This window comes from Gymnogyps californianus, chromosome 16 (assembly GCF_018139145.2).
Source record: "Gymnogyps californianus isolate 813 chromosome 16, ASM1813914v2, whole genome shotgun sequence".
Lineage (NCBI taxonomy): Eukaryota > Metazoa > Chordata > Aves > Accipitriformes > Cathartidae > Gymnogyps > Gymnogyps californianus.
The window spans coordinates 9656822-9675402 of NC_059486.1; the positions used below are offsets into that span (position 1 = coordinate 9656822).

Below are 18581 nucleotides of genomic sequence, written 5' to 3' on the forward strand. Positions count from 1 at the left end.
AATTGAAACTACAGTAATACCCTTCACATACTAGCAGACTACAGACACTGTGTAGCAGGTTTTTTCTTGATAGGATATATAGGTTTCTATCTCAGCCAGAATGCATTGCTCATCAGCACTGATTATTTGTACTAGAAAAGCAGCACAACCCTCTACTAGTCACTGTGAAACTGTATTTAGTGGTGAGACAATACACTCATGAAGAATTGCATTCAAGTTAAGAAGCAGGTGCTAGCCCTTACATTAAGAATAACAGACTCCAAGGAGTATACAGAGGTTTAAGATTTGCCTTTCTGCATTTTTATTACAAACAAGCTAATACCGATAGCCAGTACAAATCCAATTTTACTACACAGCTACACGTGAGTCCAGCAATTATAGTTTCCAATCACCCAAAACAATAGAATTTATTTAGCATTTTACCCAAAATTCAGAAAGTCAAAGTAAGTATTTTCAATATGCTTTACATCTTCCTCCAAAGATGAACAGCAAAAATAATCATGTTTTCTTTCATCAATTGGAAACAGTACTTTAGTCATTATTGCTTTTAACGGAGCTCTCTTTTTACCATCATGAGAGTAGTAAGGTGCGTGAGTTTTTGTAGAAATCTTACATCAAATTTCATTCTGAACTGTGGCCATATTAGGAGTACCTGTAATGTAATCAGAGCTGGAGGGTGAAACATTTGAGCCACAGATCTTCCAAACTATGACAGAAATCCTTTACCTCCCAACAACTGGGAGGCTGTTGAAGCTTCCTCTCCCCTTTTTATGATGAGATGTGTACTCTTCAGAAAGTCAAAATATGAACTTTAAGGGCACATTAATACATCAAAAAGGAGCAGTAAACAGTCTGTTTTGAGGGAACAGTTTATATCCAGAGAAAATTACAGCAGACAGCCATTTTCAGGGAACGAACTCCTAGCATTGCGTTTATCATCATTTAACAATCTGCTCTTTTGTTGTAAATACATCCTAGACAGCAATTTCTCTATTGTTTTTTGATCAACATCTTGACTGTGTTTTTATGCAAGGAACTGATCACATTTGCAGCAAGGCACCAAACACCTAAGCAGTATTTGCAGAGGGAAAGGGAAAACCATAGCTTGATTAGATAGAGAAGCAAAGTAAATTAGATAAAAGCAAAATGAATGTGGAAAAATTGAGAGAATTGCTGGACATTCTCTGTCAGTATAAAAAACAATCACCCTGATCTTTCTTTGAAAAAAGTAAGGAAGTATTTCAAACTCACTTCTTCCCACAAAAATCTGCCCTAAGACATAACTGGTAAAAAAAATTCTATATATTTAATACAGTTTCGAGCTCTCCCAAGTTTGTACTAAAAAATTATCTAAAACTCCAGTACACATCATGCACAAATCAGAAGGATTTGCCTCATCATTTAACTACTTCTGAACTCAACTTACAGAATTACGATCTGTAACAATTTGGAGTTATGTACCAATGTGATTTTAGCGATTGAATGTTCAGATAGAGACATTTCTTCAGGCTAGAAAACCTACCTTGCTGCGTCACTGCTGTGGAAGTTGGGACACCTGCTTGATGCTGGTTTCCTAAAGCGTTCAGAGCATTCTGAACAGTTCCCGCTTGGGAAACCGTTTGCATGACAACTGGACCCTGAGGTCTCAAATACTGCTGACCAGGTGCTGAAACAATCTGAAGAACACTTCCTGCAATGGAGGATTTTAAAAAAATTAGACTGGATAGAGTGTAAAAGAATAAATAGTGTTCTCTAGCAAAAGATACTACTGTTACAAACTGATCATTACCGTTTCAAATTATGTTAAATTTTCCCAGACAAGTTCATTATACCAATCTGATTTAAAGTTCCATAACATCCGATAGGAGGGAAACACCTAAGTCTTCATAGTTAAAGAGAAGTTTCATGTCATAGGGATATCATTCTAAATCTAGGTATTTTATATGGAATTCAGACGAAATCCAATCAACAAAAAAATCCTCACTTAGCGTTCCCTCTATTTATTTTGTTGGCCACAGAGAATCAAGATTTCCAGGTTCTCCTGAATTTGGCAACACACATACCACCAACAAGGGAAATTTGAGGGCAAAATATATTGTAGGTAAAGCATTCAGGTCAGGGTAATAGTTGGGTCAAAATTCAGAGCCACACCAATCTTGAAGTATTATTTACATTTCAGAACAAACCAAGAACATCCTCAGTTTTGTCTGTTTCTGCTCATCAGGGAGTTTATCTGAAATAATGCCTCACTTTAGCTGTATTGCATACATGTGACAACAAACTCAATAATAAAATCTTGAAATACAATACAGAAAAATAAAGTAACCGTGTCTGTCATTTGATAGGCATTTATTTTTCAAAACAGAGCTACCTTGTTACCCCTGTCTCGCACAGAAAACAGGTAGAGCAGAACAGTACAAGCAGTGGGGATGGAAAAATCTCCTTAACATATAGCAACAAGGAACGTGCTGCCCATATCAAAACATGAGCGTTCTAAATAATGGAAAACTCCCTGTTTTGAAATAAGTACCTTGTAACTGCAAGGGTTGCCCTGCAGTGAGCTGGCGAAGTTGACTATGTGATAAAGTGAACTTGTTCCCTTGGAACTGCAGTGTTACAGGGGTCTCTGGCTGAGCAATTCTGCCTTGTGCTCCTGCTATAGAAGCCAGCTGGGCTATTTTTACTACCTCACCACCTGTTAAGGAGGGAAACAGGCATTAAGAAAAAACCAAGGGAGGCGGGTTGTTCAATATTCACAATTCTAAGTTTTGGTTAGTAAACTGGTGCTGAAGCGCCTTCCATGCATAATTATACTTAGTGCATCAAAAGTGTCATATAAAAGTTAAGCAGGTATTGCTTTCTATATTTGTTGGACAAACTGGAAAAAAGCTGATTGTTTAAAGGGTAAGAACATCAACATTTTAGAAGTTATCACTTTCATTAGCAAAAAAGTTAAGAGCTACCTGAAAACTCATGTGACACTTTGTAACAGAACGAGTATAGACATTAAAGTGATTTTCACTGCCTTTTCAAGAGCATGAAGGAAGGTTTAAGGAAGAGAGAAAAATATTCACTGTAAATACACATTTGAAATGGCCTGAAATTTGCTGATGAAACATGATTTATATTAAGCAATCTGCACTTAGACAAACCAAAAAGCTTTAAAGTGACAAGGACCAAGCTTTTTGTGATTTAAATGCAGAAAGGTTAGAGGCATTTAAGCATTAAGTTTTATGACACTGAGAAAATATTGGCGTGAAAATTTAGCTTTTGTAAAGGCAGTGCATTACCCCAGAGATAAAATTAATACATCAGTGCTCAGTACTCTATACACATGCTAATAGGCAGTGCACATACAACCTTAAAGCAAAGCCTCATCGCTTTTCTCTGCCTAACAGTTGCAACGTTCCTCTCTGCGAGAGAGGCCTTTAGCAGATGGATTAGTGTTTAATATGAAAGGAATAATTAGGATAGAGCTAAAACATTTGGTCTGAAGGAAGTCTTGCCAGCAGAAGAAACATGCAGAAATAGGAGATTAAGTTGACACCGCTAATGTATGTCCACAGCAATTCTATTGTTTCTTATCCAATTTTCGATTTTCCTTGGTCATAAGCAACATACTGAGCAAGGCTAATCAGAAGAGTGAAAAAAAAACAACGATTCTGTACACATTTTAGGGTGCCTAGTAACTTAACCTCATTGTAGTACAAAGGTGGGAGAAACCTTGAAAGGGGAGGCCACTTACTAGGCAACCGTGCCTGGGCCTGAGAGGTCAGTACCAGCCTCTGAGGCAGCACACTCTGTTGGATGGTGTGCGAGGGGGCCTGTGGCTGGGCCTGGCCTAGCTGAGAGGCCTGCGCAGAGGTCTGGCCCCGCGGTTTCACAGGGTTGGCTGTGCTAGTTGCTGTGGTGAAGGTCGCTGCGGGCTGGTGTCTTGGAGCACTGGTGGAAGCCTGAGTTGTCTGAAACTGTGCTGCTGCGGCTGCAATCAATAAGGGTTGTTTGTGCAAGCTGTTAGAGGTTTTAACTCCACTCTTTTAAACAACCTGCATTAAAAAGAAACCTTCCAACAGGATATTAAAATGGCTACAGGAACGGCTTGTCCTTACAGACTGGGATTTCTATCCACACCTTTTACTCCATCCTATTTTTACAACATTATATATTTGGAAAGCATTGTTTAAAGGTTAAATAAATACACAAAAGCACTGTAAATTCCCATCTTCGACAGAACATTACACGTGATCAGGGTTTAAATACCAACTGTGCCATGTTTACTCCATACGCTAACAGTTAGATTACACAAAGCTTAGTTTTGCATTATACTGGCAGATCATACTGTAGAAACTAGGGGGAAATTTACTGGCAATTAGTCTGTTGGTATTTTTAAGCCATTAGTATTCTAGATCACTAAGCTAGAGGGAAAAGGAGTTCTATTAACAGACTAACTTGTATCCGTCTATGCAGAGGTTCAGGTAACCAACCCAGCGCTAACTCTCTTACCTTGATTTGAAGACACTGTAGCTATGGGTGATCTTCCACGTACTTGTCCCTGTTGAGTTACCGTCGCTGTGGTCAGCGTGCGTTGTACTTGAGTGCTTGGGAAAACTACAGTCCTGCCCTCAGGTTTCTGACCGTACTGAACTGGTTGAAACAACCTGAAAAGAATAAGTTACAGCCTATAGACAGATCACAGTTTGGCCTCTAAAATTAAACTCTATCACCCAAGGAAAGTATAAACTGATCATATCAGATGCTAATCTCTTGCTCACAGATGGCTGAAGCTGGCAAAACTCATCACTTCAGCAAACTTCACGTTTATGGGAAATCCATAAACAAACTTCAAATGGAATGGTATTCCTCAAAAAACTATTAAAACAGAATCTTTGTTTTCAAGGGTAAACAAGAAAGCAACAGAATAATAAAACGCAAAGTCAAGTCTGAGGTTTTGTGTGAATCACATTACCAGAGATGCAGACAGAACTCTGTAAACGTAGCAGCAGAACTCCGTTTTCCTCCTGTAATTCTAGCTTAAAAGGAGGGCAGTTGTACATACCTGCTTGGTTTGAGCTTCACTGGGTTGGGCCTAGCCGGGGGTGGAGGGGAGCTGTAGATTTCTTCAATCAACTTTCTAGTAACCTTTTGTTTTGGCAACATTTGTGCTTCATAATGAGTCATTTTGTTTTCCATTCCAATGAGATCAAAAAGAGACAGGTCTGATTCCTAGGGATATTGTAAATAAGGTTTATTTTATGTGATGACCTGAACAGTGAAGTCCTCTCTATGTTCTATGCTGAATTAACTTTCTATATTTTACTTTTTAACTTGAAATAAATGCTGTAAGTTTAAAAAGTAAACTATTAATTATTAGCCAAAACTGTCTAGAAACCTTGGAAATACATCTTAAACTGATAGCCCCATTTTAAGCATCAGCATCGGAAGAAAAAGAATTGAAATCATTAGCCAGTTATGGAAATCAAAGCAAGGCACATTTAACAATTCTTCATATACCAGAATTTCCTAAGAATTAAGCAGAACTCTTAGAAGGTGTTTGTTAACTATCAAGCTCAAATGCCAAACTATAAAGGCATGCATATAATTTAGGAGTAGAAAAATATGAAGGACAGAAATAAGATCAACCAAAAAGATCATCTCGTGCTCCATTACTCATACTTCTCTCTAATGCAATTATTTCCTTTGATTATCTCAAAGAGGGGGATCACTTCTTCCATGATAACACAAATAGTGGTACTCCAAATGGATTGACAGAAGTGTTCTAATTTAGTCATTGAATCAGAGTGTTTACTCCTATGTGAAAAAGAGTAAGTCTTGCTCTCCTTTAGCTACCGAAAGCAGAAAGAAAATTACAGAATGCCATAAATAAACACTGTGCTACCCAGAGTGTTTTCAGTGTCAGAAAATTCCTGCAAACATGAATATGATGAAAGCAAAGCTAATTTCTCTTTGACCAAGTAGTTAATGAAAAACTGCTGATTACAAACCACTTGAAAAGCTCAAACTACTATTACAAAAAAGAGATGCAGCAAGTACGCACTTGGTAGGCACAGTTATGGAATAGTGAATTCCTTCTATTTATAAACTTACGATGTTTAAGAAAACAATATTAAGTACTGAAATTCTACAAGGGCACTAAGAGAGAAAAAAACAGTGTACTTTTCTACTCACCTTCCAAATATCCCTTTCTAGGGCACTCAGTACCAGAGACGCAGTTCTGTATTCCAGTGTTTCTGATACATAAGAGGTACTTGAAAGCCGGGGGTTTATCAGATCAGGGTGATTACAAATCCGTTGCAGCTGCATCAGGACATGCAGGACACTGATGAAGTGTCCACTTTTGAGGGCTTCTTGGGTTCTACCAAATAACGTGTACAGAAATACATTAATTTAAGTACAGTTTTTATGGAGATGTCCCTAAATCAGCAAGGTGAGAATGTGCAATGTAGTATGTTATGCAAAAATCTTGAAACAAGCTTAGATTTTACCTAGGTCTTTCTAGAGCATTTTAAGTAGCACTGTACCAAATGTAAATTTGGAAACACGAAACTTAAAGACCAGTGCCACCTCACAGTCAAATACAACCTAACCAGCTCCCTGTCCTCTACCTGCTTCATTTCTGTTTCATCCCTGCACCTATCAATAATCACTTGATATCACAGCACAGGTAAATGGGTGGGTGTGAGGAGAAACGCTTTGGGCTTTAAGAAATAAAGAACCACTCATTAGAGACAAATCTTAAAACAAAATAGGAGCAAACCTAACCATTACAACTTGATTTTTAGGTTCCAGAGGCAAATGCATGTTTTTCATTAGGCCCATAGCATCACTTGCCTGTACTTTTAGTTTACAATGTAATCACGTTCTATTCACTGGTCATAGTGGAAAATTTCAGAAAACCACTAAAACACTTCCAACCGTGACAATCATTTATCATCTTGCTTAAGCACCAAAAATGACAGCATTTTTTATTTACTGTTTTAACTCCTTACCCTGGTTGTAATATGACATCTTCATACATAGCTTTTTGTCGACTAGAAAGACGACACTTTAGCACATGTTCATATTTCTTTGTTAACTGCTTTTCAACGTCTCTCTTTGATCTTCGCAAAATAAATGGCTGAATCATCTGAAACATTTCATAATTGAGGGAAAAAAAAAATTTCTCACTTCAAAGACGCAGTTTTACAACAGGAAGCTAAACCTATTCACACCTAACACATTTGATGTGATAAACCTCATATGCCATATATAATCATATTGCCATGCACACAGTTGTATAGGCATTACTTTGTTCTTTAATTTCTGCATGTTATGCTTCCAAATCTGCTTTCAGCAAGACTTTCTGTCTGAACTGAACAAAGTGTTACGAAAGGCCAGAAATTTCAAGCTGAACTACATCTTTTCATTTCTTCCTTTTTTTTTTCCCCAACAGCTTAACTACTGTAGTAGGACAGATGAGAAAAAAATGACAACATACTCTGTGTAACCTGATGACCAGTTTATGGCAGTAATCCTGGTTCTCCTCATTAGCTGCTTTTACTGGGAAATCTAGGTAAGGTCTGGAAATTCCCGGAATCAGAAAATGTACCATGGTCCACAACTCCATCAATGTGTTATGCAAAGGAGTATCTATCAGAAGCAATCGATGCTGGCTGTGAATAATAAAAGAAGACTTTTAACCGATACAGCATTTAGCTAGTATCACTATGAAAAGGACACCAATATTCAAACACTGTTTACTGTAGCTTTAGGTTTGTCAGATACACAGAATAAATAAGTAGTGCTAATAAAATTAAATCTAGGATAGATGATCCTTTTAATCTTGAATATACCACCAAACTAGCTTCCTCATTGCAGAGTATCAGCACATACAAGGGGATCTGTTTGGGAGCACAGAGTATCAGCAAAGAATTATAGTGTTATGATAGTGGCAACAAAAAGACCCTGAGCATGTCTCTGAATCCTAATTGTTTCAACTAAAGGCACCTCTGTAGGCACATGTTGCACAGAAATCTGGGCAGACCAAATCAAGAGGTTTTTTATCAGGTTTCTGTTAAGAACAGAACTATATGACATGAGAGAAAAACCCACTGCCAGCAGGAAAACAATTCTCTGCTCCATACCTGCGGAGACTGAAAAGTGCCTCCCAGTGTTTCTCAGTCATGTTCTTTATTTGTTGCATCTCATCTACTATTAAGTATTTCCATCGCATTTTCATAAATGCTGGGTGGCCTTTGAACAGCTGTTTGTAGGAAGTGATACACACATTGAAGCTGTTGGGTTCTGTCCATTCCTACAGAAAAGGAAAGGGAGGATGAGACAGAAAAGTTAAGGCAGAACTCTTAAGTATCTTACAACCAGCTATTTCTTCACTAAGAACAGAAAGATGCTATGACCCAAAGCATTCTAAAAGACAGTCTTGGTCTTTGAATTATAGTCAGATCAGAAAGCAAGTTAAGTATTGCACACATTGCTCAATACCAAGGAGTTCCAAAAATGCCTTTGAAAATCTAGAACCGTTAGGTGTGAATCTCTTTGTAAACCAACTTGTAGTGTTACAGACTTCTCATATCCCATCAGGATGTAAGGAACATGAAGATAAATGCAGGTTAAAGGTCTTGCCATCTAAAATGCTAAATACAACAGTGTAAGAGTTGCAAAATACAGTACCTGTCTTTTTGCCCTAAGTTCCCTTTGGCTGCCAAAGTAGAGAAGTATTTTCAACCCCGGGCACCAGCGTTTCAATTCCAGCTCCCACTTCAGTATGTTACAGCTCCGTACAACAACAAGGTGAGGGCCCCAATTACCTACAGAAGGGGAAACATAGCAGTTAACAGCAGAAAGAGACTCCTGACAATTCACATGGCTTATATTCTCCCCTGATTTTTTAAGTGCAGTGCGCTAAATTCATCTTTAAAAGTGAGATCCAATAACAACAGAGGTATTTTAATGACTAATCTATTCTTTATTATTTTTCAGACCTCAAGTACCCCTTGTGCACCTAATATCTATTTTTCCCTCAACTACATCAACTGCTTGAATAAGAGATACTACCTCCACAACAAGCTTTGCCTTACTTACGTTCTTAAACCATCCTCAGTACAACACTATTAGTAATATCTGAGATGATATACAAGACACACTTGTCCAGTTGTTCATATTTACTCCTTGATTTTAGCTATCTGTGGCCATCTGGTCATTAAACAATTTGTAAGGCTTTTTTATGTTAATAAACTAGGCTTCAGAAGAATTTTGTCCCCTAGAAGGTAACAGCAGATTGATCAAACAGTATACTTGATAGGAAGGCATCCCTATGTCACACAATCTAAGAAAGTTTTTCTGATATAACCTTACTCTGTGCATTAACTAAAGCCTGATACAGTTCAGCAGAAAAAAATGTGACCCTAGGTTACAATTCACAAAGATAATGCTGGCCCAGTACCTGTCTAAAATTGTTAGGCAAACAAACTTACCTTCATTACAAGCCAAGTGGGCAAAAAAGGCGATAATTTGTACTGTTTTTCCAAGCCCAGCCTCATCTGCCAGAATGCCGTTGAGATTCTTCCTGTACAGCTTTGCTAGCCAATCCAGCCCAATCTTTTGATATTCTCTGAGAGGCCCATACAGTAGCGATGGAGTATTGTATTTTACCTGTAATGTGAATGATTTGATACTTTTTTCCAGAGTTAAATTTATGGAGCACATCATAAAGCATAACCATTCTATAGTTCAATAACTAGAAAATATTTATTGAAATTTGTTGCTAAAATCTGCAAAATCATGAAAAAAAATTCTTTATGTACAAGTAAGCACACACAGTAGCAGAAAACAGGGAGTCTTACCGCTGTTGTTATCCTAGAACTGCCTTTAGGTAACAGCATTTCTGCTGCAGCAGCAACTTCTGCTATGTCTCGCATATGCTTCTTTGGAGGACTTGATCTGTCTATACCCTTGTACTGGTCAATGCTGAGAAGGGAGTCTATGAGGACAACTTCTTTCTGAGGACTTTCCCTATCAGAGATATGGTCTTCCATTTCTATGAGAGAGAAAAATTACATGGGCATTTAAAATAAACTTAAGCAGCGGTTACACAAAGGAATTGAGATGGTTAGAATTCAGACAGGGGTCTAAAAAGAGGCAGCTAACTTTTAAAAACAATTCTATGATTTTCAGGCTAGTCAAGCTAAAATGAAAATAGCCTAAGCTCAGGATCGTGTACCTGTTCTGGACATTCACACTAGCTAGGCTAACATGAGCATTAGCTTTTCACAACTTCTAGGGAGGTCCTCTCATACTACTTAAAACCTATCCTCAAATATGTAATTCTACCATCACGTTAGTACAGAACAGATGGCAACTGTGTAATAATAGCTAGCTATGAAGTGTGCTGTTTAATTCAGTGTAGAGAGGCTCTTCTACGGCTCACTATTGTTCCTGAGAATCTCATGCATCTGGACTTTAAGACAGGCAAACACTACCCTGTTTTCATAAACTGAGAAATGAAAAAAAAAAAAAAAGGAAGAAATTCTTCACAGACCATTATCCAAAAATATTTAGTAATAACAGGAATAAATCTAATTTTTCTAATGATCATTCCAAATGCTTAGCAAGAAAGCCACTGTACTTTCCATTCATTCTTGTATATAACATTCTTCTTCACTTAAAAAATAAAAAACATTTTAAATGTGATTCACTCCATATTTGTTTTCCCCTAGTATAAAATGTCTTCTAACAGAGACCTGAAGAGCCAATCAACTTATTTCACCCTGTAAGTCAGCACAACTTCTTTTAAACAAAAAGTAATTTACCTTCCTCACTGCTATCCTCTTCACTGTCGGGCTTCGGCTGGGGCCAGTGAAAATTTTCTGCAAAGGCACCTTCATACATCTTCAGTAAATCTTCCAGAGGCAATTCAGCTGAAGGTCATTAAAGGATGTAAGTTAAAAAATATCAAAACTTGTAACAATCAATACCGTTGTTTTTAGTCTCATTACATTCTTCATAATTGTATAAAGCCAGCTCACTAATCAGAAGTTAATTGAAGAGGTAATTATTAAGTAGATGATGGCAATACTTATTTAATGACCTCGATTACAGAGAACACTTGGCATTACATCAAGCAGTTTGCTCACCCAGCTTTTTTACTGTTAAATACAGATTTTTTTACTGTATTATGAACCCACCATACAAACTGACAGTAAACCACTGCTTGGGGAGGTAGGGGCATCAAATCCAGCCGAGTAGTTGGAAGACAATTCAAGACTTCAAAGTTTCAAAACTGAGCTGTACCTCAACCCCGCTAAACAGTATCTCCATGATTCCTTGTCTGATCTGTTGAAGCAGGAATGTGCATGCTGGTGGTGGCCAATCAATCAGGAAACATCCTCATTAGGAACCTGGCTGACTGGCCAAGAGTTACAATCCCTCCAACTGGCCAGCTGGCTGCAGCCACTAAGCTGCCAAACAGACCAAACAAACAGATTTGGAAACTGCATATTAACTGCCCGGCGGGCTTAGCTTAATGGGAAGCTTGCCTCTAAAAATCAGCAAGGTTTTTACCATGATAAGTGAAGTGATCCCTATGGGATGCTTTGCATACATCAAGCTCAGCATAGCAGTTATTGTTATCTTGCTGCTGAGAGAGCTGCTAGCCAGAGCATTGTCCCTAAAAGCCCCTTATCTTCAAGTATTTATAATCCCCCCAAGATCAGCACTTCAGGGCCCTTTCAGACCTATCAGGTGGGTCACAAAACCCTTCTGAGATACTCAAGACAGTTGATGATAAAATGTTCATGTTCAATCTGATACACTTCTGGTTTTAAGTATTTATCATGCACTCCTAGAACTTAGGTTGAGAGTCTTTTGGTGTGAGGTTTTAAAGAAATGCAGTGCTTCAGTAGAGAAATACTTTTTCTCAAGCCACCTTGTGTGATAACTAGTTAAGTATACAGACCACTTTATAAAGTACAGATGTCCATCATCATCCCATAAACTAACCACTACAGCTTTCCAAACAGAAAAAAATAAATAAGGATTACATATGACTGAACATCTGAATGCATTCAACTTCACATCTATAACCCTATTTACAAATATAATAACTGCTGCATGTTTTCGCCTGTTGTTTCAGAGCCCACCACAGAGAAGAATCAAGCAACACACCTACCTTCTTTGGCTAGATTAGACAATTCAGTTTGATGGTTTATGTTTCCTTCTTTAGCTTCTTGTTCTTCAATTGTTTCTTCTTCATCTTCAACTAAAATAAAAACAAATGCTAATCTTGGCATTCAAATTACACAATAATTCAGGAAATTCGTAATTACATACCCCTGAAGTGTACTAGCATAGAATACTGTAAGTTAGCAGGATTCAAAAAGAATGAGACATCTATGGAAAACAAGAAAATCTGAAAGCAACTATACATAGAACTTAAAAGATAAATGAAAAGGAGAGAAGCACTTCTGCCTCAGGACAGAAGGCAGTCTTGAACTCTTAAGTGTTGGTTGACAATGGTCACCAGAGACAGGTTATTCTGTAGCTTTAAACTGGGGATTTTCTTTGTCAGAAACATGACACAGATGTCATCACAAGAAAGAAACTAAAGTAGATGGGTTATTCAGTCTGAAATCCTCAAAAGAAGTTTAAGACCACTAGGAAGGTTTGAGAAACAAAGGAATGAGGACAGAAAGAATTAAATCCACCAACAATGATGGCAGTGTGTTTTCAGGGAAAATTTTATTTTCAAATTCTCACTGAAGCTCTTTTAAGGAAAATTTACTATCTAATTGACTATCTAATCTCTCTAAGAAATGGATGAAGGTTGGTATTTGGTTTGTGAAAAGCATTGCATCCATGCAGTAACAGACTGAAAACCTGTGGTTTCAGGGTTTTCATATACTACTAATGTACTACGCTATAGGTGCACAATTTTGAAAAGTGACTTACCTTCCTCATCAGTCAAAGACGTGCTTGCCTTTCTTTTCCTTCCAGATGATGAAGAACCCTAACATTAAATAATTAAAATATTTAAAATCATACAAAACAAAGTTAGGGATTTTTTCGTTTGTTTTTTAAAGAAAGCAAAAACTGCCTTGCAATCACAACAGCATTTGCTAATAGACACTTAATACCTATCAGCACTTTCCTGGTCACACAAAAACAGATACTCTGCTTCTGTATTGAAGGTAGCGTGCAATCAGCCACTTCAAGTTTTTCTGGTTCGAATTAATCAGGTCCAGCTGCAGCACACAGCCATAGCACACTCTTTCCCTTAAAAACATGACTGAGGCACAAAACTTTTACCCAGGTTGGAATCAAGGACTAAATTTTCACTAGTCAATAAAAAAGGGATATGGCGCAGGCCTCCAATTGTTCACTCTCAGCTGTCCAGCATACTCTGTAGCATGGTTTAGCCTGTGCACACTAACACTCACAGACAGTGCTAGGCCACAGTTTGGCTGATAACACATGCTAAAGCTTGTTCCTGACAGGAAATTCAGATGCAGGCATTCTGCTTGGTGAAAGGGAAGCATTTCAGCATGAGGGCATCAGCTGTGCCATGCCAGATGGCTCAGGGCCTCAGAACAATCCCTCGTCCATTTTTTTCCAATTGCACACATGTAGCCAAGGAGTCCTAGCACACATTTCATCTAGGGTAAAAGATATTTAAGTTTCATTCAGTTTGATCCATTCTGTAACATATATCTACATCTCTCAGTAGATAAATCACCGTTGAACAGCTGAAAACCTGCTTTCACACCCCACAAAGTTTACCCCTGGTTACAGTAGATGAAACTCCTGCCCAAAACGAAGTCTGGCAATTAATTTGTACATTTTTTTGGTCTTGCAATCTTAGAATGAATGATTCAAAGCTACTGAGTAAATATGAATTCTTCCTTTAAGATACATGTATCAACCGCAATCCACTTCCCATTAAAAGCTGTGGTTTATAACCAGAAAAAATGATATTTGTGCTTATGACTATATGTTCAATTGTCAGTAACTACACAGAAATCTGCTTATCATCACCGTGTATTTAAGGAAAACATTTAACGTTCACCAAAACTTTTTCACACAGGTAGTCATATTTAAGCTAATTTGATGGCTTTTTTAAGAAACAGAAAGACTTACCATTTCACTTTCTTTTTCCAATAAAAGGTCTTCTGCAGGTTTTGTATCCTTACCTGGAAAATTATTATACTTGATGTATGCATTAGTCACTTACATAAAAAAACCCTGTAACTCATAGTTCAGATCTGTTCACAACCTATTATTAGCATCTCACAATCCTATCACCAACAAGATTAAACTCCACTGAGTGAAATTATGTAAAACAATAGCATCAGAATTCATAGTGGATTTCTTGTGAAATGGAATACAATTACCTTTCCTTGAAATTCTCTTTAAATTCAAAGCTTTTTTTCTTTTCTCTTGAAATTCAATTTGCAGTTTTATTTCAACAACCTGAAATGTAAATCAAGTCTAATAAAGCACTTACATTTTATAAACAAATTACTGAAGATGAAAAAAACAGTACGACTTGCACAAGTATTAGTAAGTTGGTATTTTACCTGTTCAATGTTAGACCAGAAGTATTCTATTTCTCTAGCAATTGATGCAGCAATTCGCCTTAGTTTGTTTTGTTCTTCCCTTTTAGCTCGCTCTTCATTAAGTTTCTTTTCTTCATGATAACGAGCCACAGTTCTTACCATCTAAAATACCATGAGAGATACTGAATTAGGTTACCTCAAAATATGTATCATTGTGTTTCTTAAGATTACAGTGGTTATCAGCTAGATGTTGACCATAGCTTTACACACGTAGCACTTACCTCCAATATTTCTAATTCTTATTATGCCAGTAAAACAACAGACATGAAACTCAAAGGAAAAAAGAAAATACAAGAACTATAACTAAGCAATCAAGTAGGAAACTCTAAATTCACTACTCTCAATACAAAAATTAGAAGAAACTCTACTGAAATTAGCAGCAAACACACAAAAGAAAACTTTTTTTCAGACAGCACATATGAAGTCATAGAAATCACACCACAAAATGTCAGAAACCAAAGGTAAAATGAGTTCAAAAAGAGTGTACATACATGAGTGAAAGATCAGTCAATGGCTGTTAAAGACTGACTTGATTGCAACCTTTAGCTCAGGAGGTCCCTAAAACATTGACTTCCAGAAGTCTGAAGCATACTGCCAGGGGAAGGATCATTTCATATTTGCCCTTCCTGTTTCTCCTATTCTTGAAAACCTACCATTGGCCACAAATGGAATAAGTGCTTCAAATCCAGATTTAACTTATATTCAAAATGCAGATCTTCATTTTACAAAATTATACACGTATTTCAATACTTTGCTTATAAGGAAGAGAGTTCTGAGTTTCCATCATTCCAGAATACACAATAGAAAACAACATGGCAATTTAAACTAAAGACCTTCAGTTGCTCTCTTCATTACCACAGACTGGTCATAAATGTATCAAAAGAAGATGCAACATTGCTAGAATCCATAGAAAACTCTTGCTTATTGTAAATAAACAGATTTTACATATTTCATCTCATACCACCCCAATTTTCATTCCATCACTGACTTAATTATTCCTACTGTGCTGCTCTCTTCCCCTATGGAAACAGTTCTCTACCATGTTTCCACTGCTGTCCTTAGAACTCCATGGTTTCTCCTTCATCTTTTTCTGAGATTAAGAAAGAATAATTAGACAGACAACCACACTCAATGGAAGTTATTTACAAAATTCAATATTTACTCTTCACTGAGAGGGAATAACTGATTTGTGAGACAGGCACGATAGCTGTACTTTTTAAATACGACACAATCAACGTACTGACTGGGTCCCCTAAACAAGCTATTTGATTGCCAGAGGAATAAAATCCACAAAATCCAAAACTATTATTTGCAACCACAATCAATACAATTACCTAGTCTGTTTCAAATGCTAGAATATCCAAAGCTGACAACATGGCTTCTCATTTAAGTTAAAAATTGGTGCCTTATATTCCCATCACTTTTATCTGAGGAAAAAGATCGTTTAAATAGCTTTGCTACCAAGCTGAGCGATAGCAAGATCGATTGTTCTGAGTCAAAAGATGTTTTTCAAGTACCTTCTTAGCAGTTGCCATCTTCCACTTTCTCTCTTGGGCAAAATCAGTTGCCATCCACTGCATTTCTTCCAGCAAATAATCCCAGTGAGATTTTGGTCTTGGAGCCTCTTGGAGTTTAGGCAGTCGCCTCAGGGACCATAAACCTTCCTTTCTCAGTTCTGCTATTCGCTGATGGATTTGATTTTCCTTAAAAAGAAGTACATACAGTTACAATGAAGCTGCAGAATGCACCTAAAATAGTAGCCAAATGGAAAAATAATAATTGCTCCCACTTCATCAAAACAATTGACAGCAAAATAAGGTGTAATAGCATGACACATGCATTACAAAAATCAAGTCTGAACACTGCATTAATGAAAAAATTACTGGACTAAATTCAACTTATACGTAAAGAGAATCACAGTACTTCAACCTGTATTACAAGAGGTACTTTGTTAAATAACAGGATAAAAAAGGTTCACTAGGCAGCACAAAAAAACAAATTACAAAACATGCAAACTGCACGGAAATAATCCTTTTTTTTTTTCCATAAATTGAAATTGCAGATGTATTTATCCACAGAAGATATATTTATCTTTGTTATTAATACTGCTTGATTTTGTGAAAAAACAAGTTGTCTATGATGTTCCTGTTAACTAAGCAAAACAACACCTCCAGTTAGCTATAAAAATAAGTAAGGTTGCAGTCACCTTGAATGAGTAGATAGAATCAATATAATAGAAAGAACGCAACAGTATTAAGACCAGTAAGTCTTCTTCAACTTCTCTGAGTGCCCATAACAGCAAAAGTCAGTATGTAAAGCAGACTAAAAAAAAAAAACCAAACAAAAACAACACAAACACCCCACCCCCCTGAAAAATAGCCCATTTTCATAACTCAAACACATCGCTCATGGCAGTTGTTATCTGTGTGTTAACTGTTCATAAGTTTCGGGGAAAACCAAAAACTCTTACCAGCTTTACTTGCTCAGCAAGCTTGTCTTGAGAGTTGTCCTGTGGTAATACTGCTGCATTCTGAGCTGGACTTTGTGTTTTAGGTGCTGCTGCTACTGCTAAGCCTGGGGGTTTTGATGCAATAGGAGAGAGGGACTTGTTAGTTGCTGGAGAGGTCCTGTTTGTTTGTACTGGATACGTAGAAGGCGGTGTTGTGCCTGAGATAGTTGCTGGCACAACGGATGAGGTAGGTGGTAGTGTATTTGCCGTAAGACGCTGAGAAGTCTGAGCAGGATCTGCAGATGGTCGTGTCAGAGTCACAGTCTGCCCAAGAAACACATTTGTTAGAGGTGAGCTTAGGATTCAATATTGCCTAAGTCTACACTACAGCAGAACATAATGTGGACTTTAATTTAATAAAAAATGTACACCTGCATTTTTATAAGGAAAGGATTTAAGTGGCCAGTGGAATTAAAAAACATTAACATTTTTCATATCTTTTCAGGAAGATAATGTTCTTAGATTTTACTGCGCATTGAAACGAACATATTTTCATCCCAATAAAGTTCACATACCTGTTGCTGTATTGTAGCTTGTGGCTGTGACACTTGGTTTGGTGTCTGTCCTTGCACATGGATTGCTGGTGGCACCTGCTGTTGAAGTGGTGCTGGAAGTGGAGCGGAAGTCAGGGGTACACTTTGAGGCTGGATCTTCACCTGAATCTGAGGCTGAACTGGAGATTCCACTATCTGTGGTTGCTGCTGTGAAAGCTGCAGCGCAGCTGGGAGAGACGTCATGGGGACATTCGCAGGTTGCAGTCTCCCTGGCAGCTGTGGCGGCGGTGTATGCAGACTTGCTGCGTTCTGCACAGGAGGGCCTTTAGATGGGTCATACTGTTGTTGACTCTGTTTCTGTCCAGTCAGCTGTACAGTTTGAGGAGTGGGAGGCATTCCACCTACAAAGCAAGAGGAAACACAGCACAGATGAAATTAAAATGTCCAATGCTCTTTACTGATATAAAGAGGAAATCAAATGCAAATAGACTAATTTGTTACTTACTTTGCCACAAGACACCATCACTTGAAAATACCACATCACAATCACAAAATAAATCACCATTACAATAAACAACAAAGTATTTCATGCACAGGACTGCAACTAAAATTTGGAGCGCAGTGACTATAAAAAAACCATGTCATTATATGTCTTCTGAAGTTCTTATACTTAACAAAAAAAAAAAAGGACTGGTGAGCTAATGGATTTTAACCTAAAATAACAGCATCAAGTCTAAATAATATTCAGTTCTTAACACATTCACTCTAACACATATTCTAAAGCTTGGCATGACTAATGAATAAAAATTTGTCATGATGTTGCAAATTAGGAGGTTTCCTTTTCATAAATCATTGGCTCAGTTCCAGAATTCTCAGATTAACCATTTTGCATCAGCACCTGTGACGTATTTCCATGCCCACATGCACCTTTGGAGCCCGTCACTCAGCTCC

General features: G+C 37.5%; 1 protein-coding gene across 1 annotated transcript in view; it reads right to left on the reverse strand.

Moving 5' to 3' along the window:
* EP400 (E1A binding protein p400) overlaps window positions 1-18581 on the reverse strand; it is a 50438-nt gene that overhangs the window by 20581 nt on the left and 11276 nt on the right. The window contains 21 exon segments of the mRNA XM_050906403.1: window positions 1523-1690; window positions 2531-2695; window positions 3746-3982; window positions 4504-4658; window positions 5057-5223; window positions 6187-6373; window positions 7008-7144; window positions 7496-7670; window positions 8142-8311; window positions 8689-8825; window positions 9492-9669; window positions 9861-10054; window positions 10827-10934; window positions 12185-12274; window positions 12964-13021; window positions 14149-14201; window positions 14403-14481; window positions 14589-14729; window positions 16145-16330; window positions 17098-17400; window positions 17652-18031. Of these exon segments, the coding sequence (XP_050762360.1) occupies window positions 1523-1690; window positions 2531-2695; window positions 3746-3982; window positions 4504-4658; window positions 5057-5223; window positions 6187-6373; window positions 7008-7144; window positions 7496-7670; window positions 8142-8311; window positions 8689-8825; window positions 9492-9669; window positions 9861-10054; window positions 10827-10934; window positions 12185-12274; window positions 12964-13021; window positions 14149-14201; window positions 14403-14481; window positions 14589-14729; window positions 16145-16330; window positions 17098-17400; window positions 17652-18031 (3468 nt within the window).